Source organism: Zonotrichia leucophrys, chromosome 3 (assembly GCF_028769735.1).
Source record: "Zonotrichia leucophrys gambelii isolate GWCS_2022_RI chromosome 3, RI_Zleu_2.0, whole genome shotgun sequence".
NCBI lineage: Eukaryota > Metazoa > Chordata > Aves > Passeriformes > Passerellidae > Zonotrichia > Zonotrichia leucophrys.
This window is the reverse complement of record NC_088172.1, coordinates 20,930,026-20,957,703: the sequence shown is the minus strand read 5'-3', so window position 1 is coordinate 20,957,703 and position 27,678 is coordinate 20,930,026. Positions and strand designations below refer to the sequence as shown.

General features: G+C 35.2%; 1 protein-coding gene across 2 annotated transcripts in view; it reads right to left on the bottom strand.

Annotated features, from left to right (window-relative positions):
• The window catches only part of CSMD1 (CUB and Sushi multiple domains 1), a 1,074,724-nt gene that overhangs the window by 497,629 nt on the left and 549,417 nt on the right, over positions 1-27,678 (bottom strand). For both annotated transcript variants that reach the window (XM_064707609.1, XM_064707608.1), the window contains exon 5: positions 20,545-20,752. In XM_064707609.1, coding sequence (XP_064563679.1) covers positions 20,545-20,752 — 208 coding nt within the window. The remainder of the gene's footprint in view (positions 1-20,544; positions 20,753-27,678) is intronic.

Genomic DNA, 27,678 nt, shown 5'->3' with positions numbered 1-27,678 from the left:
TAGATAAGGGACACTTTTTTCTTTTAGATTTTACTTCCTAGATATCCTATGTCCTGTTCCTCCACTATCCTTGAGACTAAAGTCCATAGGAACTATTCCCCCATATGAAGTACAGCATCATAGGATACTACTGGGTTGGAAGGAATCATCATGCAGATAAATGATGAGCAAATAGTCAGCAGCGGCAGAATACTTTCATTTTCCTTTTTAATCAACAAAAATACTCTATAGTCAAGTCTCTCATACAAGAACTACAAGCCACCTTCTAAAGCCAAGTCTGGAATATAAAATTAGTCATTCAGATTGAATACTAAGCATGACAGATTCAGGAGTGTTGTGGCTGAACCCCAAGCAGCAGCCAAGCCCCATGCAGCCACTCACTCACTGCCACCAGTGCAGCCATGGAGAGAAGGGGAAGGGCAAAACATAGAGAACTCCTGGGTTGACACTAAGACTTTATTGGGGAAGGAAAAGCCTCACAGACAAGCAAAGCAAAACAAGGAATTAACTCACTGCTTCCCATACTAGTGGTTAGCTTAATCAAAGATATCACCTCTTAATGAGAATGTTAACCAAAAGTCACTAATGTTAGTATTTCATAAACTAGAATAGCATCAGCAACACTAGGTGAACATTTAGATACAGTGATTCTGTCATAACTATAGGACCCAAACAGAACCAAAAACCAAAGCAACAAAACCTGATAGTGGTAGCAGCCAAGAACCCTGTCCCATGCAAAGTGGTAAGGAAATTCTTTTATTCTAAGTTAGTTCCTACACAGAATTCCATAGCCATGTGCTTCATTCCCTCCCATATACTCTTTTTGTTTCTTGTGTTCCAAGCAACATATGGTTTCTGTCTAAGTTTAATAGATAATAAGTCTTTCAGATATGCAGATATATTCCTTCTATTGAATATTTTGAAAACATTTCTGTTTGTGTACCTCTATGTAAATTGTAGAGCTCACATGGGCTCAGTTCTTTTTCATTCACTTTTGAATACTAGAGACATCAGAGGGGAAAGGCTGGAAAAGTCACATAGATCACATTTCATGTTGTAGAATGTAACTGCAAGAGCTGCAGCTGCCTGCAATGAGGCTGTAGCCAGGTGGGAGTCAGTCTTTTCTCCCAGGCAGCCAGAGACACAGCAAGAGGACTCCATCTTAAGCCATGCCAGGGAAGGTTTAGGCTAGACATTAGGAAAAAAATCGTCACAGAAGGAATGCTTGGGCATTGAAATGGCTGCCATGGGAGGTGGTAGAGTCACAGTCCCTGAAGGTGTTTAAGAAAAGACTGGATGCGGTACTCGGTGCCATGGTCCAGTTGATGAGGTGGTGTTAGGTCAGAGGCTGGACTTGATGATCTCAGAGGTTTTTTCCAAACTAGCTAATTCTGTGATGTTGTGATTCTGTGAAATCATCTGTAGGATGTTTGAGAGTTCTCTGGGCCCTATCCATTGTCAGCCTTAGCCACACTAAACTGCTTATGTACAGTCATCAAATTAGATGTATGCAGCTGACTATCATTACAGCTCAGAAATCACTAATCTGTTATCCCTGAAAAGAAGAGGATGAAATATGGCTGTGGGTTTTTATGACACTGTAAAGCCCCTGTATGGCCAGATGAAGCCTTTGTTTGTCTAAATTATTTTCCAGTTACCAAAATTTATCATTGCTCAAAAGGAATTAAAACTGTAATTTAGATGAAATTTGGGTGGGTTTTTTTCCCAGTAGTTCAGTAAAAATCTGCCAGTAATTACATTTGAACATAACTCAGAGCAGAAATACATGCATTTTGTATTCTTTTAGCTACCTGGTCTGTTGACAGATCACACTTAAGTAAGAGTAGCAGTTTGAAAAGTAGTGGAGAGTAAATACTACTGCTTGATAAAACCATTAAATCAAGTCATCCTACAGCTCCAAAAAATAAGGTACCAATAAAGACAGATAAAATGATGAGGAATTTGATATACTAAAGTTTCAGACAAGCATCTTTGCTGTTCATCTATGACATTTTCTGTCATTTTCAAAGGCATGAGATGTGTTCTACTGAAAATTCTATGTATTCAAATAATAATTAAAAAGTCTATAAATTAGAAAACAAGTAGAACTAGACATTATTATTTTTCTTTTCTAATATTTAATGTATGAGAATATATATGCAATCTCCTCATACTAGTATTTACTTTAAAGCCCTAAAAAATATTCCATATCAAGCTGCTTTCATTTCAAGAATTCAGAGACAGGAAGATAAAAGTAGCTTAAAATTTCTTCTAAAAATGGTTCTGTTTTCTATGTTTGAATACATCTTGTATTTCAAAATATGGGACTGTGTACTTTGTTGATAACTTAACCCAACGTAATATTTATAATATTTTTTCTCCTAATGAAAGATTACTAAAATGTGGTAAATGTTTAATGCCACTGTTTTCTTATAAGTTAAATTTTATTAGCAAAAACTACTGGCGATTCCAACAAGTTAGAAACATGCAAAGTTACTAATAATCTCCATGTATTTGACATCCCTTTGCTGGCAATATGTAGCTATGAGGAGTCTTGCAATGGCTGCCTCTATATTTGCTGCCTCTATGTTTTTCTCTATGATGTAGTGCAAAGCTTTGCATTTTTTACATAAATATATCATTAGGAAGATATGAAACCAAGGCATACCTGCACTTAAAATCCAAATGTCAAAGGATTTTTTCTCAGTATTTTAGACAGTGGAAAGCACACAGACTGCAATTTGCAGTGAACTTCACCTCATCAACATGAACTGCACTAACTACTGCTGCTGACTTCCTCTTTGGCTTGCTTAAACTGAAGTTCAAATGACTGATTCAGAATTACAAAACAATAAAACTTGGAATTAGCAATGCTAGTGTTGTACTCTCATGATCTACACACATTTTTTTCTGCATTATTAAAAGAGAAAAAAAAAACATTAAAAAATCATAATTACTGAAGACATGAAGTTTCATTATTAGATTCATGTTTCAGTGCTTGATTCATTTTTATCATATTCACACTAGGAACCTAAAAAGGCAGATCCATTATACGCTATAGATTTGTCTACTTAAAACTAAAAAAAAAGGCAGAGAGTTGTGTAGGTCAGGACTCAACTGATGTGCCACTGTCATAATATGCTACTGTCATACTGCTACCCACAAAGATGTAACACAGAGGAAAAATAAGGAATGATTGTGCCAGTTGGATATCTTTCCTGAAAGTTGTATCAACATGCAAAAACTGAAAACAGAGACAATAAAGAATGCTGATCTCTTGGAGATTTATAGGAGTTGAACTCTTTATAATGCTTTCACACTTAAGTCCTTTGACTCACAGTTGAAACTTACTAGTCAGAAAACAGGGTTCATTTGTTACTTGTTTCAAGTTATTAAGTAAATAAGATATCAACTTTATAAGAACAATTTAAATGAAATAATACTGCAATTGAAGTTTTATAAATGACAGAATACATTTTCTATAATTCTTTTATAAAACATGTAAGATTTGAATATAAAATTTCTGAAGTTCCATGTTTTTGCTGATAAAAAGAATGTACTCACAGAAGCATATTCTAACTAAATGTAATTTAAAAAACCCAACCAAACAGGTGAATTGATGAAATCTTCAAAGTCATCAACAGTTAAAATAAAACAAGCACAGCAAGCACTGTTTTGTAGTAGTGGAGCTAAGACTGATTATTAAATATGATTATTAGATACTGAATGGGGATCTCTGTTGTTTGTAAAAAGTAATTTAAAAGAACGCTGCTAAGGAAATACTTTTAAGAAAATAAATACTATTTTGTATCAGTGAATGAGAACATTTAATTCTAAACTAATGTTGAAATGGGATGTTTTCCAGCATCATAGCTTCTTGATGGCAATTCTTTTAAAGGTGACTAGTTAATTAGGGTAATAATACATGGGAGTATTAAAATTAAATAAATACAGATGGTATATTTGATTTGCAAAAATTATCTTCAACTTCTTTGAGCAAAGTTTAATTTCTCCCTAGTTTTACTGGAAATACCTCTATGATAAAATACAAACATTTTTTGTTTTGACTCTGAAAAAATATATAATCTCTGTAATAATCTTTTATCACAATATCACATTAAAATTTTTTGCATTTACATTATTTTAGATACTTACTGACTGCATTTCTGTTTGTTTGCCTACTTTTTATTTACTGTTCAATTTGTGATTTGTATTCTCCTCACCTCCACAAGCCCTTTCAAGAGCTTCAAAATGATGCAGCTGCTGGGTGGTACAGATGTACTCTATTTCCACTAACATGCTGAGAATAAAAATGATTATTTGTTCATTAACGTTTCATGCCCTATTTTTCAAGATTTACTTTCTCCACACCTGTTGAAGGTTTTGGATCTTGTGCAGCTTATCCAATAAATCAGGCTTAGTACCTCCTACAAATTTCACAAAACCATTGTCTTCCAACTGGTAGAACTATTGGCTTCATCTTTTACATGAAGCTATATAAAATTGAAGTTTCAATTTTTTTAAATAAAATACAGAAATTGTTATTGCTAAAAAAGAATGTTAGTCATGCTATATTCTCAAGGTTTGTTCTTCTCTGCAACATAGGCTAGGTAAATCCACAATGACTATATCTATGTAATACAAACCAACTCAGCTTTCACCATGTTAAGCACCAAAAATCAGTTATCAAAATTTTAAATTAATTCCCCAGCTGTGGGTATAAAATGAAGTACTGTACATTTTACCTGAGTGTTTTTTATCAGATTAGGCATTCTGAAACTGAGTCCCAAAAAGCCAAAAGTGCAGTTCCTGTCACCTTGCAGTCTGTTCAGTGTCAAGGACAGGCGCTCTTTGCAGAAGAGCCACACCTGTCAGTATTGATCTGAATGTCAGCATGAAACCAAATTGCTTTGAACATGACTGTCCCTGTGAGCACCTGCCCTTCATGAGGACACAACTCCCTGCTACACACAGGACTGTCAAGCCCCTGTCATAAGCAAGGAATGACTGTGTTATCCTGCACTTCCAAGCTAAGTGGCAGAAGTTAACGTTGCTGTCTCTATTCAAGCCACATGCAGAAGGTCAGTTAGGTTTGATTGTTAAGAACTTGGTCAGGGGCTGAGGTCATGGGCAGCTCATGCCAGTGATTTAATGCAGAAAACTGTAAAATGTTAAACCAAATGACACTCAGGGGGAATAGACACAGTCATTAAATGCAAGGTGTAGAATACCAAGCGTGAGGTGGAACAGAGGGAAGCCAAGCCAGGTCTCTCTGCAGGACCTCTCTGCCTTTGAGGAAGTCAACAGCTCCTCCCATTATGTACCCAACCTGATGTTTGCTCTGTAAACAAATTTGAGACCTCATGCAGTGAGTGGCATGGTGCTGTTCTTTGGCTGCATTCCTCAAAACTGCCCTCTAACCCTCTGACAGCCACTCAGCCACAAAATTAGACAAATTCCACTAGATCTCTAGTGTCTCATGAAAAGATCATTGAGGATAGACTGTCTTTCTTCAACACTGAGATCAGGAAACTCCATGCTGTTGTGGATATTTCTACCTCTCTATTTGATACAAATTCATGTTCTTGATTAGGATCTTTTCTGAGCATATTCTGCAAGGATCTGCTCTCAATATATTTACCCTCATTTCTTCATCCTACCTTTAAAAATCCTAAAGGGCAACTGGATTTGCTTTGTACTGGTAAATGCTAAGGTGAATGGAATGAGAGTCCAAAACCAAAAATGTAAAAATCCATCCCAGAAATGGAAAAAGACAGATTTGTTCTTGATTCTCATGATGGAACCTATCAAAAAGGCTGGTCTACAAAAATGCATCCCAAGGCAAGAAGAGAGTTCCTTCATTTGACTTGCCTGGAACCATTCACTCCCCATCTTGAAGGGGACAAGAATGATTGAGCACAGCTCTTCTATTGTTTTTGCTAGAATTCCTGACAAAGTATAATTACAAGAATGGTTGTGGCCCTCTGGGTTGGCTGATAAGCCAGTTGAAACTTAATAAAATTCACAGAAAACACAAACTCCTATCATATCTATGCATCTTTTCTATGTTACATTAATTGGGTCAATTTTACAATTCAAGCAATATTCTTGAGCTATCCCCCATGACACCATAAGAAACTCAAATAAAACCAAACACTGACACGGAGACCAATAGATGACCTGATTAACACTGAGGTTGGCAGGGAAACAACAAAAGTCTGCTACTGTAATGCTCTTTTTCATTTCACAATGTCAGTTTGCAGCCAAGAATATTTGCAGAGGTTTTGAAAAGAAACCAAAGAATAATTAAAAATGTTATATTTTCTAAAAAACAAAGAAAAAATTGATTTCTTTATATTATCAAAGAAGAAGCTGTGAGATTACAATTTGCAAGGACTTACTGGGAATTGCAGTCTGGTAACAGTTTTTCAGTCTTGTAGACAAAGACAGAATTTTGTGTCTGGAACCTGAAGCTGGCTGTATGTGGAAGCTTGGAAATAAGGCTTTCTTTTAACAATAATGACAATTAATAGGTTACAAAACACTCTGAAGGACTGGAAAACACTAAATCGGGGTTATGTAGTATTTTTCAGAAAATAATGTGCTCTTGTTCAGGTGAAGAACTTTCATGGTTTCATTTATACAGGTAATAGTTTTTTATTGGAATGGGCACTTGTTGTTCCTACATTTATGAAGTTCATATCTGTTGCCTGAATTTATCAGATTACGATAATGAAAAAATACTCTTGTTTTATATACTTTGAACACACAGGAAGCTGTTATCACTCCTGAGAAGTAAAAGTTTCTGAAAGAATATTCATGTTTGGAGGAAACAGGATCTGAAAACTCTTTTTAATATTTTCATATCAAACATGTAATCTTTTCAATCTTCTGGAAAGTATTATTTTTTTTAAAGAATAGATTCTCTTTTGTTTTAAACCAATCATCAGTGTCTAAAATTTGAAAATGACTTGAGATTCTCCTAGTGTAGAACCCTTTAGAATGTGGATAAATCCCAAATATAAATAAAACTCATTAATTCAGCTCTCAAGTCTACGTAGATTTGCAGGGATTTACTGCTACTTACTGTACACAGAAAAATTAACATTTTTAAGAGCTTTATCTAGCCCAGTGGGACTGCAATGGATTGATTTCAAACACAGCAGCTGAAGCAAACACACTACCCTTTTTTTTATTACCATATTTCCACCCAGGGGGCAGCGTGCTAATTCTAAATATTTATTATGAAAACCTGTATATCAGTTTCTGAGAAACCAAGATTTCTCTTGATAGCTGCCCTCTGCAGAAGAGTTAAAGCACTCATCTTTAGAAACTCTCCTCATAAATAGTGACAAATTCTGGAATCTCACACCTAAAATGCTAAATATAAGATTTGCTACTTTGAAGGATTTTTTTCATACCATTGAAGAGAGAAGAAGAGCTACTAGAATGTCTTCTTATATAGTCAGTCTTTAGATCTAGGTTCTGTACATTAAAAATAAAAATCCTACTTTATCCTTGGGCTGTATGTAATAATTTACACCTCATGACACTATTGATTTAAGACACACATCCAATCTCAGTTTAAGAAATGACGAGATGGAAAATTCAAAGTCAACTTTGAAATTTCCTAAAACAACAAAACCATTGATTCTTTCAAATGTGGAAACAGATTCTGGCTCTTTGTCTTAGTCTTTAACTCCATGGTGTGTTTAGCTAGGTATGATATGGTGTTTTCTCTGCATGGGTGCATTTAGATGCTTTAAACCTTTACCTGTGAAACTGCTTTCAGATGAGACAAACATCCACTTTTGAATAATCTTCAAATTTTTTCTAATTACATGTCTCCTTTTCAAACATTCTTTTAAACCTGTGAACAGTCTTTCTCCAGTGTTCTAATTTTGTTCTAATATTGGTTTGTATACACCTCTTTAACACACTCCAAAAAAAGCTTGTTCATTGCAATACTGTACTGAGAACCAGATAGGAGGGGCTCACATTAAGGGTTTGAGCATCTTCTTCACCTGCTATCACTGCTGAGGTTGTGAGGACAAGCATTTTTTATATCAGTTGATTCTTGTAATCAGTTTTCAATATTTAAGTCTATCATTAAGCTAAATCATAAAAATTCATAATTGATTTGAAAGGAAATTCACTCCATATGAATATTAGAATCCATAAAGCCCTTATTTGGGAGCCAGTCTGTTCATTTCATAAATGGGTTGCACATGATCTACAAATAAGTTATTTTCCCTCCTTTTTTTTTTTCTGGTATAATTTTATAAGACCTTCTTTAAATAATCATCATGGCTCCACCAAAGTAGTTGCAGCTGACAGACGAGCTGAAAGAGTTGAACCCGAGTATTTGACAAATGGGACCACAAAAGGTATTGGCAGAACCTTGTACAAATCTTGTCTGAAGGTAATCGTTATCATGGCTTAGCAGCTCTATGAATAAAGCATGCATAAGACCTGGATTTTAAAGAGAAACTCAGTTTGTTTTAATAATGACACATTCCTTTATTTTCCCATATGATACAGACACAACTCATCTCAACATATGTAGCAGCAGTTCTACTGACCTGAGTTGCTTTAAATTGCACAACAGTAATTCAGTCTCACAATTAGAAATAGGAGCATTTGATGGTATAATTAAAAAGTTATGTAAATGTTTGTGTAGAAGTGGCTCAAACTGAAGATGACATTCTTTAGTCTTGAGTGCTTAACTTTTCAATATTAATGATACTTTTATGAACATGGAAAGATGACAAATGACAGTTCAATAAATCTGCATATATGCTCTGCTAGAATATATCCTACTTCTGTTCTTGCATGTATTTTAAGCTACACTGCTCTCACTTCAGTCAGCTAAAAAAGACAGCTTTTGATTATTGTGATGATGCAACTAAATTCACAGTTTAGCTTTTTATAAAAGCTCTGAATACAAAATAAAACCATATGACCAGTCTCATCCAAATGCAGACAATCATGTATCTCTAAATGAGATTTTAATTCCAAATCAAATAATCCTGTGTTACTCAGTCTTCACATAATATTTTACTGTATTGTTTCTAATCAAAATATTTTAATATCAGGGTCACATCATTCCAAAAAAAAAAAATTTTTCTAATATGAGCTCTGGGGAGCAAAACTTGCATTTTTTTATCTGTCTCTTCTTTCTCCATAAAAGTGGGATGAAATAATTTGCCAATCTTATCAGGAAATGGAATAGTTTTTCAGTTAATATGCCCATCATCATCCACTGTTTAAAAAGGAACCATTAGTACTTCCATTTTTGTTTAGATGGTTTAGATCTGGAATTATCACTCTTCATTGTGGTGCTGCCTCAAGCTTGGCTAAACTAGCAAAATCCTTCCGTTTTCTTTTTATTCACATCAAATTGCCTTCCTCACTGATTGTCTTCTCCCCTCCTGGTCTGGGAGATTTGATAAACAGAAACAATATCTCATTCACCACTACACATCATATCGAAACTTTCTGTGCTGTAACTACTTTTTTAAAACATCAGAGATAACATAACAGCACAGTGTGTTTTAAGTGCAGACCTCTGCAGAAAATCCTTTAAATCCAATCACTAGCCTACTGTGTAGGCATTTAAAAAGAGTAGCCATCAATAAACATGTTATTTAAATTCAATTTAACATTCTTTTAGAGTCAAAGAAACAATCAATGTATTCTGTGTGCTAACTAAACAGAGGTACCAGGGGCCAAGGTATTTATTAACTCTAAGAACAGCTCATTGGCAGCTTTACTCTGAGCTGCTGGAGGTCACAGCACTGTTCTCAGCAGAGAAAACATGCAACAAACTAATGGCCTAACAAACTTGCAGTGGAAATTCAGGAGGAGTTTTTTTTGGAGAAGTATGTCTACTTTGGTATATATTGCTGGAAAGAAAACAACCCAAACTACTAACAAATGTTTTTGTTGTCATGTACCATGTTTTAGCAACTTTCAGCACATCCAGGAAAAAATAAAACAAACCTATATTCACACTTGATTTTTAAAAATCTACTCCTCTTTTAAAATGTGAAGAACAATTGCTGAGATAATTTGATATGCTGGAAAGTAAGAACACATTCAACTATGCTAATACCTACTGAATAATTTTTCATATACTTGGGTGTTTGAAAGCATATGCCAAAAAACCCAGAATGTATTAAAACCCTCTATATCTTTTAGAAAATGGCAATAGTTATTATTAAAATTCCAATGTATTTGAAATATCAGATAGAAAACAACAGTGCTTTAAAAGAGCTGTTTGGTAAATTGCCATCCTTCATCTTCACTGATTAGGATCAATGGGAAAAGATGCCACTGCCCATGTCAGGCAAATTTAATCCATGATTGATTTCATTTCTGATACTATTGCTAAACTAGGTACCAGTGTCAAAACTAGAATTTGGTCTGAGATCCAGGGAATAACTGTCTTTTTGTTTCCCAGACTGATCTAGTAGCCCCAATATTGATCTTTGTTAATTTTGATTTGACCAGATGAACTGAACTGTATTACTTCTACAAGTTTGAGATTTCATATTTATATGCAGACAGATATTAACAGCAAGATTTTCTCCATTAAACTTTTTCCTTCTCATGCAGTAACACAGACCTCAAAAAAAAAACCCCATAAATTAGAAAGCTCCAGTTCAAATTCCAGTTGGTTTGGGTTTTTGTTTGTTTATGTGTTTGTTGGGTTGTGGAATTTTATTGTTTTTTGTGCAGGATTGTTGGTTTGTTTTGAGGTTTGTTTTGTTTTGTTTTGTTTTGTTTGAGTTTTAATCAGTGAATAGGTGTTGTTTTTTCAGAACTACTGTGATTATTGCATGCAAACCTAGAATCCCCAGCAAAGGGAGAGGGAGGGGAAGAACTTAATGTAGCATTCCAGAAGTTAAAATATCTGTATGTTTTGTTTTACTCTTCAGGTTGACTGCATTAGATAGATAATGTGTAAAGCCACAAAATTTAGCAACTCATAAATATCTCTAAGTTTCTAATCTGACTACACTGATACGAACAGTTTCATCATTGAAACATATTTTCCTGAATCCAATGTCAAGAATTTTATGAGTAAATGAAACTAATGGTATAGATACTCTAGAATAATGCAACACACCAAGAAGAAAGATATTTTAGGAGCATGCTGAATCCCCAGGGTTATAAAATCTATTTAGAAAGACAGTAAAGTAGTGGTATTTTAAGCAATCTGAGCTCTCCTTTAATGTATTTAAACCATGCTCACATACTTAATTTAAAAGATCTAACTCTTTTTTAATGTTCTTTTAAATGTAGTAGAAAATTATACTATGGGTCACAGTGCTTCCTTAAGTGAGTTCTCTCACTGTTATGTTCCTGTCAGTTTGTGATGTGCTATGAATGAAGCCTTTATGCCTCTTCAGCACAGTAGGCTGTAAATTAATAGGTGCAAAGAAAGCAATAGTGTTCTGTGAATTAAGTGTCAATTTAGTGCCTCTGTACTTCTCACTTCACACACGACTCACATGCTGGTGTTATCAGCAGCTACGTGGTCTCGGTGTCCTTACAGCTAACACAGGCAAGAGATTATGAGTTCAGTCACTACTATTAGCATGGAGTATATTTACCCTCCTTTCTCTTTTAAGGTCAAAATCCTTGCAAAACCTTCAACATACTTTTATACATACAGATACTAATATGTATTTTTATATACATATTTAGCATGAAAAAAATGACAAGAGATAAGTGATGCATTTCAGATATGCTTTCTTCAAATACAAGCCCAAGAACTTTTGCAAGATTTCTATGAGAGACATTATCATAAACTAAACATATTTATTGAGATTTGTCTTTGCAGCAGGACTCTAAACAATCTTATTTTTTATTTAATCAGATTAATCTCAAGATAATAAACATATATATGTATATATACACAATATATTACAGGAAGGAAAAGTGTGGTCCTTATTCCTTCCAATACTTCTTCCAGTGCAATGCCAGCAACTCAGAGATCACATACAAATTTGGATGCTATATTTCAGCTTATTTTTTAAACCACTACTTGCACTCTTTCTTCTTCTCTTCACTAAGGCCATTTCTACAATTAAAAACTGCGGGTTCATCACTGCAAATAGCAGAGCTCATCTCCTTATATACTTACTTATATACTACATTATTTAATATATACTTAAATAACAAAAAAACTCCACAGCAACCAGATATGTTCCTCTGTATCAAAACATTTTTTAAAAAATGCCACTAGGAATGCTGAAAGCAACAGCAAGACAATGCCCAGGATGGTGGAAATAAATGTAACCCTGTCTTAAGATACCAATTTCCCTGCATCTTTGCTTTCTTAACCATAGTCAGGTTTCATCTTCTCTCCTACATAAATTTTAGGGAGGGTGAACTGTTCACTACCTGTCTAATCCACGTTATTTTTTTTTTTGAATTTCCATAGACTCCAAAGGTACTGAGCAGTATTCACTGTATTTCCCCGAGCCTGCTAACAATTTACTTACAACTGTGGATAATTCATTTTTTCAAGTAGGCATTTGAATGCCTGAAGAAAATTCATTTTGGAACATGATGATTTTGATAAATACAGCCAAGTACAAGATACATCACTGATGATATCAGCTTTTTAATCCTTATTATAAGAAAACAGTAGGAGCGAAGAAGCTGTTTATCTGGACATGTTTAGGTTTAGCAACTGCTTTAAAAAATACCCAAAAAACTGGCTATAGACACAATTAAAACTTGCTATTTCCCACTCAGGGAATTTTAAAAGACTCAGGAGAGCAATACTTTTAGAACTAGAGTACACCAATTGCCTGTATGACATGTTTAGTACACATAGCTGATGTCCCATGCAAAACACTCTGCCAATTTTCTGTATAAATTCTCCAAGATGTGAGTGGGGATACTCCTTTCTGAGACTGTGCTTAAGAGCTCTGAGACCACTGAGACATTCTCTCCAAGTTCATAAAACTCCACAGGAACTCAAGTTCAGCACTGTGTTTGCAAACTTTTGAGACACTGTTTTGATTATGACTAAAACACATGGTTGACTTTAAAAATAAAACATCTTGGGATATATGTTTTTCAACCCTTTCTCTACCAGAAACCAGGATCAACTATGATTTGTCCATTCTTTTTTGGGATAGCTTTTAACAGATTTTAAGCTTAAACCATTTAACGCAGCAGGAAATGCTGTGGGAGAATGCTGAAAAAGGGCTCATTTGTGGGAGCAAAGGGAGCAGTGGGAGCACAGGTATTACTGACAAAAAAACAACTTGGAGAAACCCAGAGAGACAAGCATCAACTTGTCAACAAAGGATGCAACTGACAGGACTCAGAAGATGAGGAAAAGATGTATTTCACTGAGCCTTTTAAAGGGACATGGTGTTTGCCATATTATTTATTTTGGGGATTTTTCTGTCATTAATTCAGTTTTCAATATGCAAATCCCTTCTGATGTTACCTTCTGTAGTAATACTTTGAACGAATTATGTATGGAAGAAATCTCTTAATATAATGTACTTAATTAACAGAAATTTCATTCTAATCAGGTAAATAAACATACTATGAATTACAAAGTCTGCAATGTTCTGTCAGAATCACTATATATTTTCAATCTTAAAAAGCTCTTCATACAGGCACAGAATCTACATTAGCCACTTGTGGGATCTCAGCACCTCAGGACTGAGGTGCCGAGTCACCGAGACCACCCTTGGGGGGCTCGGGAGTCCTGGAATGTTGCCAGAAGTGTCTGGTGGCTGGACTTTGACCCTACACAGGAGACGACACCTGTATGAGGATAGGAGGATTTCACCGGGGTGAATGGTGAAGGGATTAGTTAATTAGAAGGTGAGACACAGGGTTTAGGATTTCTGTACAGGGGGGTTTGGAGAAGTAAGATGGAGGAATTGGGGTGTGTCCTGTCCTTCTTCTTCTTCTTCTTCTCCTCCATCTTCTGTGGTGATGGTGGCACTTTGGGATTGGTCATTACTAAAAGTGCACTGGTCAATAAGGGTGAAAGGTATTGGGGAAAAATGATAAATATTGTATACGTAACTTTGGGTATAAAGATAGGTGACCGCCTGGAGGGGAGGGGAGTGTGCTCATGGCTGGCTGCTGAGCAGACCTCTGTCGGGCCGAGAGAAAATCTTTTAGATAAAAAATTAATAAACACAGAGACCGAGAAAAGAACTGAAGCCTCTTCTCGTCCTTTGAAGCGCGGGCTGCCCCAAGGTCACCCCGGGCCTTTCCAGGCCATCCAAACAGCCGAAAATAGGACTGCCACTCACCTTAAAATTTCTTTGTCCCTCCAATGTATCTTGGGGGTTTGGTACTGAATAGTGCTGTGTGGTAAATCAGTTTTAAATATTTTTGCGTTGCTACATATATTTAATAGGTTGGGTTCAAGTGCTAGATAACTTTATTGCTAATTTTAACATGTCATAGATGATGGAATTTTACATGGTAACTGAAAACTTTGTGGCGTGAAAGTCAATAGAAAGAATTCGAGGGTAACTATGCATCACTTGTTTTCCTGAAAAAAAAAGATTCATGGCAGGTCAGACAAGTTATCCAGTAGAGAAGCTTAAACCTATTGGTTTCCTAACCAAAACAGCTAATAGGGGAAAGCCAGTTAAAAGCTAGAGAATGATAAGAACTCCCAAAAACTAGCAGGTAGCAAGAGAACTTTTTACCAGTAACTCCAAGACAAGCATATAACTTTGCAGAGCTTCCCTGGTGACACAAAAAAAAAAGGAGTGATGGTCATGATGTCTCTAAAGAGGCTAAAATGTAAGCAATGATAAATAAATTAATAAAAATTGAATAGTTTCCTCAAATGAAAAAGCTGGACTCTCACTGTCTTCCCTTTGTTGTATGGCCATGGCATATCTTTTCTCCTCTGATGGAGAAGGAAGCAAAAAATAGTGTCTTATATTGGCACAGGTCCCAAGCCTTTTTCTGGTGTAGTACTTTTTTATTGAAGGCAATGCACAAGTGATGCATCTTTTAACAGCAAACCAATAGATGGTGCTCTTCAGCTGTCTAATTATGTAATTCTGAGCTAAACACTCAGCTCAGATGTCTGGATCTACTGCCATAGGTGTCTATCAAAAAGGTGATCTAGACCACTCCATTACCTCACACATCACTTTGCTATAGGCCTCTCACAAGGAGGGTGGTAATTAAGATAACAACTGATCTATAAACAGGACAGAAAGCATGCAAATTGAAATCCTACTATTTTGAAATATATCTGAGTGTTTGGACTGGTGTATTTACTAAGAAACACAAAATAGTATCCAGCTGTTATAGGAGTTATTCATTAACACAGAAACAAGAAGTGAGTTTCAGATGACTCCAGGTACTTATGTCAAATTGTATGCCAAGATTATAGCAATTCATTAGTGCTGCTTCCAAATCACTCTCATATCCACATAAAGTTTTATGGCCTTTCACTATGATATTGAAATGATTTATAAGGAAGTCAGAATAACCTTAAAGGTAATTTTAAATAGCATTAGGAAATTAATTTAGACTAAAAAGTATGAAGTGTAGTTCATTCTCCTACATTGGCAAATACTGACAAAAATATGAAGGATATTAATTTTGGGTTCAAATTGAAGCACAATAAGAAAAAATCAGTATTATAAGGCCAAAGAGAAAAAAAAAAATGACCAAAATTTGTTCAAAATTAGAATTCCTCATTCAAAAAAATAATAATAGCAGAATTATTCTTAGTGTCATAATCACCTTTCATGCACAGTATAACAGTCTAAGATAATTTGATGATTTTAAAAAAATCATGGCCAAACCACACTTACATGAAAAAGCCTGAGCTGGACCTACCTATGCCCATGTGCATTGTCCAGCTTTACCTAATCTACACCTGATAACAAAAAACCCCAATCTTCCATCTCAATGGGGAGTCTTGGGAAAAATTAAGATATTTTCAATAGGATGCTTTCCCTAAGTAATAGATTTCTTTTTCAAAACTCTGTTCAGCTAAAGTCTAGATTTCTAAGATACTTGAGATACTTCTTAATATTATCTGTAGATCTACCTTAGATTCAATTTTAAATACCATATAACTTATGCAGATGTATAAAGGAAGTTTATGTTTGGAAGTATTTTAAAAGTTATATTCATTGTTCAGCTTTTTTTTTTTATATTCTAATAATCATCAACACAGAAGCCCTTCAGACTGAAAAAATCAACAATTTGGTGGACTTGGAGATGGGCTCCACACATAGCAGAGGCAGTCTTTCTGTTATGCCCTCAAAAGTACTGTTTGTGCCATAGCAAGCAATAGATTATCAAGTCAAACTAAACTTATTTTAAACCTAAAACTCATTATGTAATAGCAAACTATGAAAATAATTAAAATCCAAAAATATTTCTTTCACCTATAGTCTAACTGATAGCCTTTCTACTTTTTTTACAGATTAAAAAGGGTTTTCTATGTCCTTCACATTCATTTTGCATTCCTATTCCTCTTTTAAAGCCTGTTGACACTTCTATTGATTCAAAGCAGAATTAAAAATGTGGTCACCTATATTCATTCAAGATCCAGAGCTATATAACTGCTTTCTAAGTGAAAAAACAACAAAACACACTCAAAACAAAACAAAAATCCCCAAACAAATGAACCTTGAATAGCTTTAGACGTCTAACTGTATAATGTACATAAAATAAATAATATCTTCTAACTCTTTTATAAACTAATTCCATTAGGATGGAACAATTGAGTGATTTTAAAAATAAGAAAAGCTAAACAAATCTCTTCTTCCTTACTAATGCACTGGAAAAGAAGCCCATGATCAGCTATGTAAACCAGAAATTTACTGAAAGTCTAATAGAAGGTTTAAAAACATGCATGGCATAATACCTAAATTAAAATATTAGTATTATATAGGAGAAAGATCTAGAATCAATATAATTACTATAACATATCTTATATGCATATTTTATAGATACATCAGATTACTGTCCTTTAGCATTTAGATTCCACTTGTCCTTGCATTTCTATTGCTTAACTTAAAAAAAAACCCATGTCCATTCTTTTTTTACTGCAATCATGCTGGAACTGCTTCTAACCTTGCTGATATGTTTGGAGAGGGTAATCCAGATATATTGCATCATACAACAAAAACATTAAAGAATAATCAGTCTGATATTACTTTCTTATTTCTTGCTCTCTTTCTCTCTTTTACAGTGTTCATATATGTGTCTTTTTTCACTTATTCTACAGCAATTATTCCTTTAAGGGAAAAAAACAATCCTAATTACCAGACCGTGCTAATGGAATATGTGACTCCTAATACAGAATTAATGTGTAAAGCTGTTGACATGATGCCAGATACAATAAAAGGGAGCAATTAAAAAAAAAGTCACATTTTTAGATGATAACACCCCTAGACCATTAGTTTTAAGTATGGAACAATTTCCCATTTAAGCACACAGCTGATTTTAGCATATTACAGAATGCACTGCATTTAGCACGGCTCTAATGTCACTATGGTAACTGTTCTGGCTTAAATATAGCTGAATGTGTAGCTCCATTCCAAGTTTTCCAATAATCCTTTAAACGTTTCTTATGAAACTGCCCATAGCTTCTCCAGGCTTTCATCAGTGATCCTGTACTAATCCTTCACTGGAATCACTGATACTACCACTACTGTTCATGGTATCTTCATGCCACGGAGACTGGGATGAAGGGCACCCACAGCAAATTTGCTGATGACACCAAAATGTGTGGTGTCATTGACACACCTGAAGAATACAATGCCATCCAGAGGTACCAGGACAAGCTTGAAAAGAAATAGATCCCTGGAAAACTCATGAGGGTTGAAAGTGCCAAGTGTAAGGTGCTGTACCTGGGTCTGAGCAACCCCTTGTGTTAATCCAGACTGAGAGCTGCCCTGCCAAGAAGGACTTGGGAGTGCTGGTGGATGAGAGGCTGGACATGAGCTCCCATGTATGGCCCTAAAAGCCAAATGTGTGGGCTGCATCAAAACACCATAGCCAGCAGGGCAAAGGAGGGGATTCTGTCCCTTTGCTCTGGTGAAACCCCACCTGGAGTGCTGCATCCAGCTCTGCGTCTCAGCACAGGGAAGTCATGTTCAACCAAGTACAAATGAGGGCTACAAAAATGAATGAAAGCTTGAACATTTCTCATGTAAGAAGAGGGTTGTGAGTGTTCAGCTGGAAAGAGAAGGCTCTGTGGAGATCTCATTTCAGCCTTTCAGTACTTAAAAGAGGTTTATAAGAAAGAGAGGAACAGATTTTTTTTAGCACAACCTGATTTGATAGGACAAGGAGTAATGATTTTAAAGAGCGTAGATTTAGATTGCATATAAAGAAGACATTTTTTGACAGTGAGGGTATAGAGGAACTGGAAAAGGTTGCCTTGAGAGGTGCTGGATGTCTACACCCAGAAACATCCAAGGTCAGGACTGAGCAACCTGATCCAGTTAAAGAAGTCCTTGATCACAGTAGACAGGTATTACTAGATGGCCTTTTAAGTTTCCTTCCAACCCAAATTAAGTTATGATTCTATGATCTTAGAAACACAAAATAAATCCATGTTTTAATGATCAGTGCTAAATAATGATCTCCAGCATACCACAGAAAACAAGAAAAATGTTGAGAATAAATTCTAGGAGAAATAACATTGTTATTATATCTCTGTTCCAAAGTAAAGCTGACCAATATTGCATGAGATCAACTTAGAATGTTTCCAATGCCTTCTGCTCATATTCTACTTCATCTATTACCAGAAACCAAAAGCACAAGTATGTTGTAAAATGCCTAGTGGAGTCTCTTGAAATCGAATGGACATACTTTTATGTTTTGTAGCAAACTTGCATTAGTTCTTCCCCTTCAAGATTTCAGTTTCTGATCCTCAGAATCCCTAGGAAGAAAACTTGGCATTGATGACTCTTGTGCATGTCTGTGCATGAGAGGCAAAGGGGTATTCACACATTGTACTTCAGACATGAGCACTTAATTTGATACCAAGCTGCTTCACTGACTGCCATTACACTTTTGCTTATGTGGAAATGTTGGAGAGTCGTCCTGTGATGATGGTCTTAAAAAATTGAGTGCCAGACAGGTCTAAGGGATAAGGGGGCTTTACCCTGGTATTTTAATAAGGATCATTATGGTGCACCATTTTGCCAAGGGGAAATGCGCTGTGATGATGCACACACACAATAGACTGCGCATACAATTTATAGACTTCACAAATTAGCATATCTAACAAAGATTCCCCAATGGGAGGCTTGGATGAATGTCATGATATTCTTCCATTTGAGGAATTCCCCTCTGGAAGGGCCAAATATTTAGTTTACAGGATATGCTCTGGAGAGGACCTTGGTTTCCCAAGATAGCGTGGGGTTTTCCAGCCTCCTGCTATGAGGCCTTTAGGATGTTTGATCTCCTGCCCTAACAAAATACTAGGTCTATGCTAAGTTATTGGACTTAAGGAAATACAAGTATGCATGCTAAGAATACTGAGGATACATACAAGTTATATAAAAAGTATGTAAAAGAAAAGGCAAAAATCATCTTGGATCAGTGACAGAGATTTGCATGTGTCTTTAAACCAAAGCTTTTACATAGTTGCCAAGTATAGTTACCACACATTTTTATTGATAGATTTTTAAAAGATCAGATGCTAGATATAACTTCACAATTATCAATATATTGTACTGTCTAGCCAGTTATGATATCAAAATAATAGTAGGATTGCTTCCTATCTATAGAAAGGCATTCTGAACATAATAATCATCAGTCATCTGAGAATATCTGCATTTTTCTAGGCTAAATTTTATAGCAATAGTGCATATGTCAAGCACAAGACATTCTCAGAGATGAAAAGGATGAAAAACCTGCATATGTAGGCTGCAAAGAAATTATAATACAAACTGTTCCACAACTGAATCCATTCCCACAGTCAGAACGATCATCTTAGTACAGAGAACATAGATTTAGTATTATAATTACAAATCCCTAATATTGCCAAGAAAAGGGTTTTAACATCAGCTAACATAAGATAGTAATGCTTGCATACACACATACACATAGTGAGACTGAATTACAGCCTGTTTAGAATAAGATGCCATCTATTAGCTGTCTATATATTTCTGTTTTACTTAGGCTGACTTTTGCTCACTACTTTCATTGCTGAAGTACAATACCATAATATGTCATTCAAGACACAAAATCAGAAAATGTTCTTATACCAAGTTCAAATATGTAACATGAATTAAAAACTCACTAATAAGATACCATACAAATATAACTCTAGTAGATGGAAGAAAATAGGAGGAAGGACAAAGATGTGGAAAGAAACAGAAGGAAACTATTTATTTTTTCAGTTCTAAAAGGTGAAAGGGACCAAAAAAGAAGCACAAGAACCAGTCATTGCTGACAGGTAGAAAATATCTTAAATATCCTCTGATATCTTTTCAGTTAGGTACCAAAAAAAAAAGAATATTAGGAAGTGAGAGCGTTAAAAGATCTTTGACTTACCATATTGATGGTGCTTCTGTTCCACTGATCTCTAGGAAGTCATATCCTTCCTCCAACTGGAAGTCAGTAAAGACCAAAGCAATGGTGTCTCCTGGTTCAGCCAATATGGTCCAGGTGCAATCAGCATTATTTTCATACTCAGAAGGGAAGTGTGGACTTGAAATAGTTCCGCTTGTCCCACGCAGTGTCCCTCCACAAGCTCCTTCAGCTGATAAACAGAATATCAATTACTAGTGAAGCTGCACTTCAAACAAGCGAAGCACAGTCCTTGTTTCTGCTATAAACCCAGATCTTCTCTGCTCACTGAGGACCCATAAATATGCACACACAGAAATAAAATATTGTCCAGGCAAATGGAATGGAATGTCTGGCCTTTAAGCAGCAGAGGTTTTTGGTTTGGGTTTTCTGACTTTTTTTCCTTGTTGGTGTCACTTCAGCACCAGGTCAAACAAGAATGAAGGTTAGCAGGGACACCTATCATGCGCTGATTTGGAGAACCCGGCTCTGTGAATGTGTGCACAGAAGAAGCCTAAAAAAGAACTGGGCACAAAATCACAGAAACAGACTCTCTGCAATACAAATTTAAAAATATTGAACAAATATTTTCTTTCACTTATTTGTTATAACAAAAAACCCAAAAAACCAAAAAACCTGCAGATAAAAAAAAAATCTTCTATTTTTCACTGTCCTAAACTAAGAAGCATAAATAACACATACTATCCTTTCCCTTTTCTTTCCCTTTTTTTTTGTTGTTCTGAATCAGGATGTTTATAGATGACAAATGAATTCAGAAGATTTTTTGCCATCAGTAAATAATGTGTATTTTTAATGATTATAAACAATTTTTTTAAAATTAAAAGCATAGGAATTTTCTCCTAAATCTTGAATGTTATTTAATATTTTGCTGAAGTATTTAGCAAATATCTTGTATTTTCCTTGCTAACCCCAAGAAAAGATGCCATCCGTACAATAATTGACATAAGAAATTAAAAATTCATCAGGTGGCTTTTGCTTTTTTGATAATGGGGCAATGAAAGCCAAAGAAATAGTAATTAAAAAAAATTCTGCATAGGAGAAGAATCAGGAGAGAAGCATTTTTTTTAATCTCTTTTATCATCTTTACTTACTGCTACTATCATTAGGTATTATTTGCATACTATAAGTGCACAGGGAGATTCAAAAACACATAGCTTGGCAAGGTGCATAACACAAGATACTTATAGTCTAATTAGGATAATAACTGAATAGCTAATTAAGACAACAGAAAAGTGTAGGAGTAGAGCTGCTCTTCTCAATCATAATTGAAAGCCTGTCAGTGAAAGTGTGTTTTAAAGGAATATTTGAAGGAAAACAGGATTCATTAATCAAAGGAAGAAGAATGCTGGGTCTGGACATTAGAAAAAGGAGACTATTAAAAGGGGCTAAATAGCCAATAAGTGACAGAAGTAAAAAGAAGAATTTCAAAAAAGGCAGAAACAGAATAATTTCTTTAATGTTTAAGTAATGTATAGAGCATTAATTTGACTAAAAAGAAGAGAGAAAGCTCCTGAATGGCACAATCTTTATGCTTCTACATGCGAAAGTAAATTTTGATATACACAAATGTAATGTAACCTTGGCTACTAAAACTTTATTAATTTAATTTCTTGGAACACAAATTTTTCAGAGGAGATCATGTTTTTTCCAATAAATTTCATATCTTACTTTCTACATCCTGTTATTTATAAGTGTTTGGTCATTTTTAAAATGAAGGAATAGAGCTAGAATAGATTCACTTTCCTAAAAGATTTCTTTTTTGTTGGTAAAATCAGACCATTTCTGTGATTCCTTCCTCAATTTCTGGCTTTTTATACAGTGTATATTGAAAGGGCCATTGTGCCACTGAGGGATGAAAGGGAGAAAGGAAGTGAAAATTAAAGGACCATGGATAAAGCTGAGAATCAGAGTAAAATCTCCTGGCGCATAATACATTCAAAGACTAAAATAATTTGAAAACTACTGTAAATCTATAACAAATCAGAAAGGAGAATTGAGTTTTGTTACTGAATTATATCTAAAATTTCTTTTTTTCCCCCAGCGTTTTTGTGTCTCTGTGTGTGTGTGTATTTGTTTTGGGGGATTTTTGCTTTTGTTGCAGCTCTGCTTTCTTTATTTGTTTGTGTTTTGTTTTGTTTTTTTTTTTTTTTAATAACTTTCTAGCACTTCATTTCAGATCATCATCCAGGCCAGAAAAGAAAAAACAAATTAATGTTGTACATCCTGTACCTGCACTTTAAAGTTTCAGTTTCTAACACACAACAGTTCCACCTGTATTCTTGAAAGCTAGCAGGCAGAATTTTCCCATTCAGAGTAATCAGCAAGATGAGCAAAATCCTGTCATCCATATCTCTTTGGTAGTAACTGTTGCTGTCAATTTTTTAATGACAGCATCCTCAATTATACCATCTCTCACTGTTTATACTGACTTTAAGTTACGTGCTTAAAAGTGGTAAATACAATACTCCTCACTGTTCCTGATACATGGAATAATATTGAGTATTGCCCTTGAATAATATTTGAGCTCTTAAGTTCAGAATTTTACAGCTGAAATGTAGTTTATTATTACTGGCAACTACATGCAAAAATCTAGATTTATACACTGTGCATTACGAATGAGATTCAAAGGAACTCAGACTACTACAGTTATCTGCCCAAAGGGATGCACAGCCTTTTAATCTATTCACAACACCATCCTGAAGAGATTTGCAAGAAGTCAAGCTAACACAGAAACAGAAAGAGAACATTGGTCAGCTAGGTGAGACCACAGAAACCAGCCTGAACCAGAGAGCATTTACTCTCTGACAGATATGCTTTGGGTATTTCCTTCATCACAAGCAGCACACGGGCTAAGGCAACAAGGCTGTTGCATAGTAAAGCATAATGCATTGCTTAAGTGAGTGCAGGCAGGCAGGATGTGGCCTTGCTTCTCAGAGGATGGGACACTGTCTGGTCTTACACAGCTGCTCCCAGAGCGAGTTGGCCCCCTTGGACTGCCATTTTTGGCCATGGCCTTCTCTGTGTTGTGCTTTTGAGAGAGTTACTGCTCAGGAATCTTAGCGCATCACTGTGCTTGCTGTAATTTGATAGCAGATAGCGCCTGAGGCTTCATGAATTCAAACTCTATGTGATTTACAAATTGCATTTTAAAATGTGCAAGTAATTAATTCCAAACACTTATGGTTATTTTCAAGTTGTAAGCAACTGCACAAAGTGCTGTTTGTATCAGCATAAATGACTACTTGAAGTATAAAGCTACAAACATTTGGATCTCACAGTAGTCAGGAAATAAGTGCTCTGAATTTAGAGAATATGCATCTCATATAAAGTACACATGCAAAAACATATGGCTGGCACCACTTGACAAAAAATATGTATAATGTATAGATGTGTAGCTTAGATAAAACAGATAAACATATCCATCAAGTTTATGCATGCAAAAAATGAGAAGTACCACTGTGGAAGTCAATGGAAAACCTTTCATTTTTTCTTCAAGCTAGAAAGAGTAATTTCATCAAAAATAATAATCTGGCAATTTTAGTAAGCTGTATTTTGCATAAATGAATCTTGCTACAAGTGAGATCCATGCCTTGATGGGCAAATAGCCAAGGATGAAGTAACAACAAAACCAGTACCTTAAAAATCTTCCTTTGAATTTGTTTAGGGACCTTTTGAACATTAAATCATTTTTTACAGGACTTTTCTCTCATCACCACACAATGCTTTCCAGAGGGCAATGTTCTGTATTCTATGTATCTTTTTTAATACACCACATTATAAAACATTTAGGCAAATAAAATAACATTTATTGCATAATAAAATCAAAACAAAGCAAAAAACCTCAACACTAACCTAACCTATCAAAATTTATTATGAATCTTTCAAAATTAACTTAAAATTTGAATTAGAATATTTGAATTGGCCTTTTCACTTGAAGTTTATATTGAAAGCTCCTCATGTGGAAAATCACATTACTACACTACTCTTTGAACATAAGTGATAAAAACACAGTGGTGATTTAAAGTACATAAAATTCATAGTAATAAAGTTTTTCTTCTTATGTCATTAGTAGTCATTTCCTTATCTATCACTAGCAATAGCACAGGTGCAATTAAAAACTTGAATGATATTTTATGAATCATCATCAAATGACATATTGTCAGTTCGAGTCACATTTTATAAGTCTTATCAATTAAAGAAAATTGCAGCCTTAGAGGATTCTAAATGAACCATGGGCCTAAATTATTTAGCAAGTCTTATTAAAAGCTTCTCTGAGAAAATTCTTTCTTTATTGAGGCTGGAGAGCACATCCATGTAGGGAGACCTGGGGGTTTGGGTGGATGGCAAGTTGAACATGAGTCAGCAGTGCCCTGGCAGGTAGGAGGGCCAGCCGTGCCCTGGGGAGTGTTGGGCATCACCAGCTGGGCAGGGGTGACTGCCCCACTCTGCATAGCTCTGGAATGGCCCCACCTCAGGCACTGGGTGCACTTCTGCATGTCTCAGTCTATGAAGGACATCAACCTCTCAGAGCAGGTCTTGAGAGCAAGACTGAGGAGGAGTGGCTGAGGTCCCTTGTCTTGTCCAGCCGGGAGAAGGCTGAGGGATGGCCTAATGACCCTCTGCAACTGCTCCAGGATGGCAGCAGAGGGGGAGATGCTGACCTCTGCCTGGTCACCGTGGACAGGACACAAGGGAACAGAATGAAGCTGTGTCAGGGGAAGCTCAGACTGGACATTAGGAAAAGGCTCTTCACTGGGAGACCGGCCAGTCACTGGATCAGGTTTCCAAGGGAAATTGTCATGGCACAGGCTGGTTGGAGCTCAAGGAGCATTGCAATATTGCTCTTTCTTAGCCATGTGGTTTAATTTTAGGCATTCAGAGAGTTAGAGTCAAGGATCCTTATGTCTCCCTTCCAACTTGAGACACTATATGATTCTACAATGAATTTAATTTTATTAAAATGTGTTTTTTTGTAGTTTGTGAGAAAGTAGATAATTGTACTTCATTTAAAAAAATCTTCAGTACAGAGAACACATCTGTGAAATAATGCTGAATGACTACTTTCACAAACACATGCTCTGTATATTTTCAAAAAGGATAGTACGAGAAATTTGGTAATAGCTTTTTTAAAATGGGACTTTAAAATTACCATTTTAAAATGTCTTACTGACAAAAATATAGAAAAAAGCATATTATATAAATGAAAATTTTAAAGGAAAATTTTAATATGTCATTGCCAACTGTCAAGCTGCTAAACCACAGATTCAGAATGACCAAACACATCACAGCATTACAATAGTGTAGCATTATGCATTCATCTGATAGCTCACTTATCTAATTTAATTCCAATAGGCAGACAGCTCTTTAACCATCAAAATATACACCTCTAATTCCTTATCTTTCTTACTATTTTAGGTTTTTACAGACTTTATTTTGAATAGGTAAAAGCCAACATCTCTGTTTCTTTTCTGTGTTAAAAAATTAGAAACTTGCTAGAAGTTGCTTGGAGTTTTTTCAATCATCACTTGAATCCAGATGCACTGCATCTCTCAGCTAAGTGCTCTAATCACTTTGCCTCCCTTTCTCAATTTCTCCTCTTGCTCTTGATCAACTTCACATAAATTAAATACTCATTAGACCATGCATCTAAGATTAATTTTATTTCTATCTACATGGTTGTCAAAGGGCACTTCAAAATAATTTGGATTGTTCTCTAAGTAGATTTTTGGGGAGGTTGTTTAAAATTTCAGAAATTATTATGGTTTAGTAAAACAGAATCTATTTTACATATATTAAATTATCATATTTCTTTCATGAAGCTAATAACTTGTACAAAATAGAAACACAAAAATTGTGTCGCAGTTTGTTTAGGGACCTGTGGGAAACCATTTCAGCTGCAGCATTACTTAGAACATTTTAGCTTTGAAATTCCAGTGAGCTTGATCGAAGCAGACCTCAGTGGGGTCATTCCACAGTTATGGGCCCTGAGAATACTGGACTCAGATGAGTAATATTGCACTGTGGTTTTTTTTTTTTTATATTGTTAAAATTTTGCTTTATTTAGTAACCTTTAATTGTTTATCCTATCACATCAGTTTGTTATATTATAAAGACTTATTTCTTCTCCATTCACTCTGGATGGGATATCTCACCTATTAGTCAAAAAAAGTTACATACATCAAATAATACAGAAATAGTGATGGACTGTTTATTTGCTATGCTGAGAGAAAAGTTATTTTCTGAATTGATAGTTTGTACTTCAGCAAACTTAAAATCAAAACCCCAACTCTAACACATTTTTTTATGCAAAAATGTGGTTTTAAGAGAAGACAGTTAAATTAAGGAGTTCAAAAATTAATCAGCAGTAATCTCATACCCTCTCTCCCAAAAAAATAAAAGATAAGTCTTCAGGATATCTTGTAGATATTTTCTTCTTTTTCATGTAAGTATCCTAAACTGTTTTCAAATGATTATTCTTCACTTGAGAATATGTTTTCGAAGCTGATAATGATCCCTTTAAGTAACAGCCTACAATAAATGAACAGTAAAGTCCTAATTTTAAAGCAAAAAGAGAAAAGGCTGAATTCTGTGACACCAAATAAATGATTGTTGAAAATTTCACTTTAAAAAAAATAGTAAATTTAATGCAGTTATTCTCAGAACTCTATGGCCATTTATCAAATCCATCTTTTTATGACTCCCTGTGAGGTTTGATTTTCATTTTAATAAGTGAATATTTCTCCCATCTTAACTTTGCTCATATTGCTTATGGTCAGGCTGAAGTTTTTCTTTCCATTCTTCGACTTGGTATCATTCTGGATACCTCTGCTATGTTTCCATTGTGCTGATCAGCTCATTTTTTCACTTGTTCCCAGCCTCCAGGCTCCTTATTTCAAAGATCAAGCTTTGACCTGGCATCTTTTCATTTTTTATCAGGTCCCGCCATACCTAATGTCACATGCTAGAACCAGAACATCTAAATACAGATAGATATGTGTGTAAATATATATCTGTACATACACACACACACACATACATACAGATATACAAAACTACTTTGTATCTGTGTCCTTAAATCTCTTGGGTGTGATCTCCTAG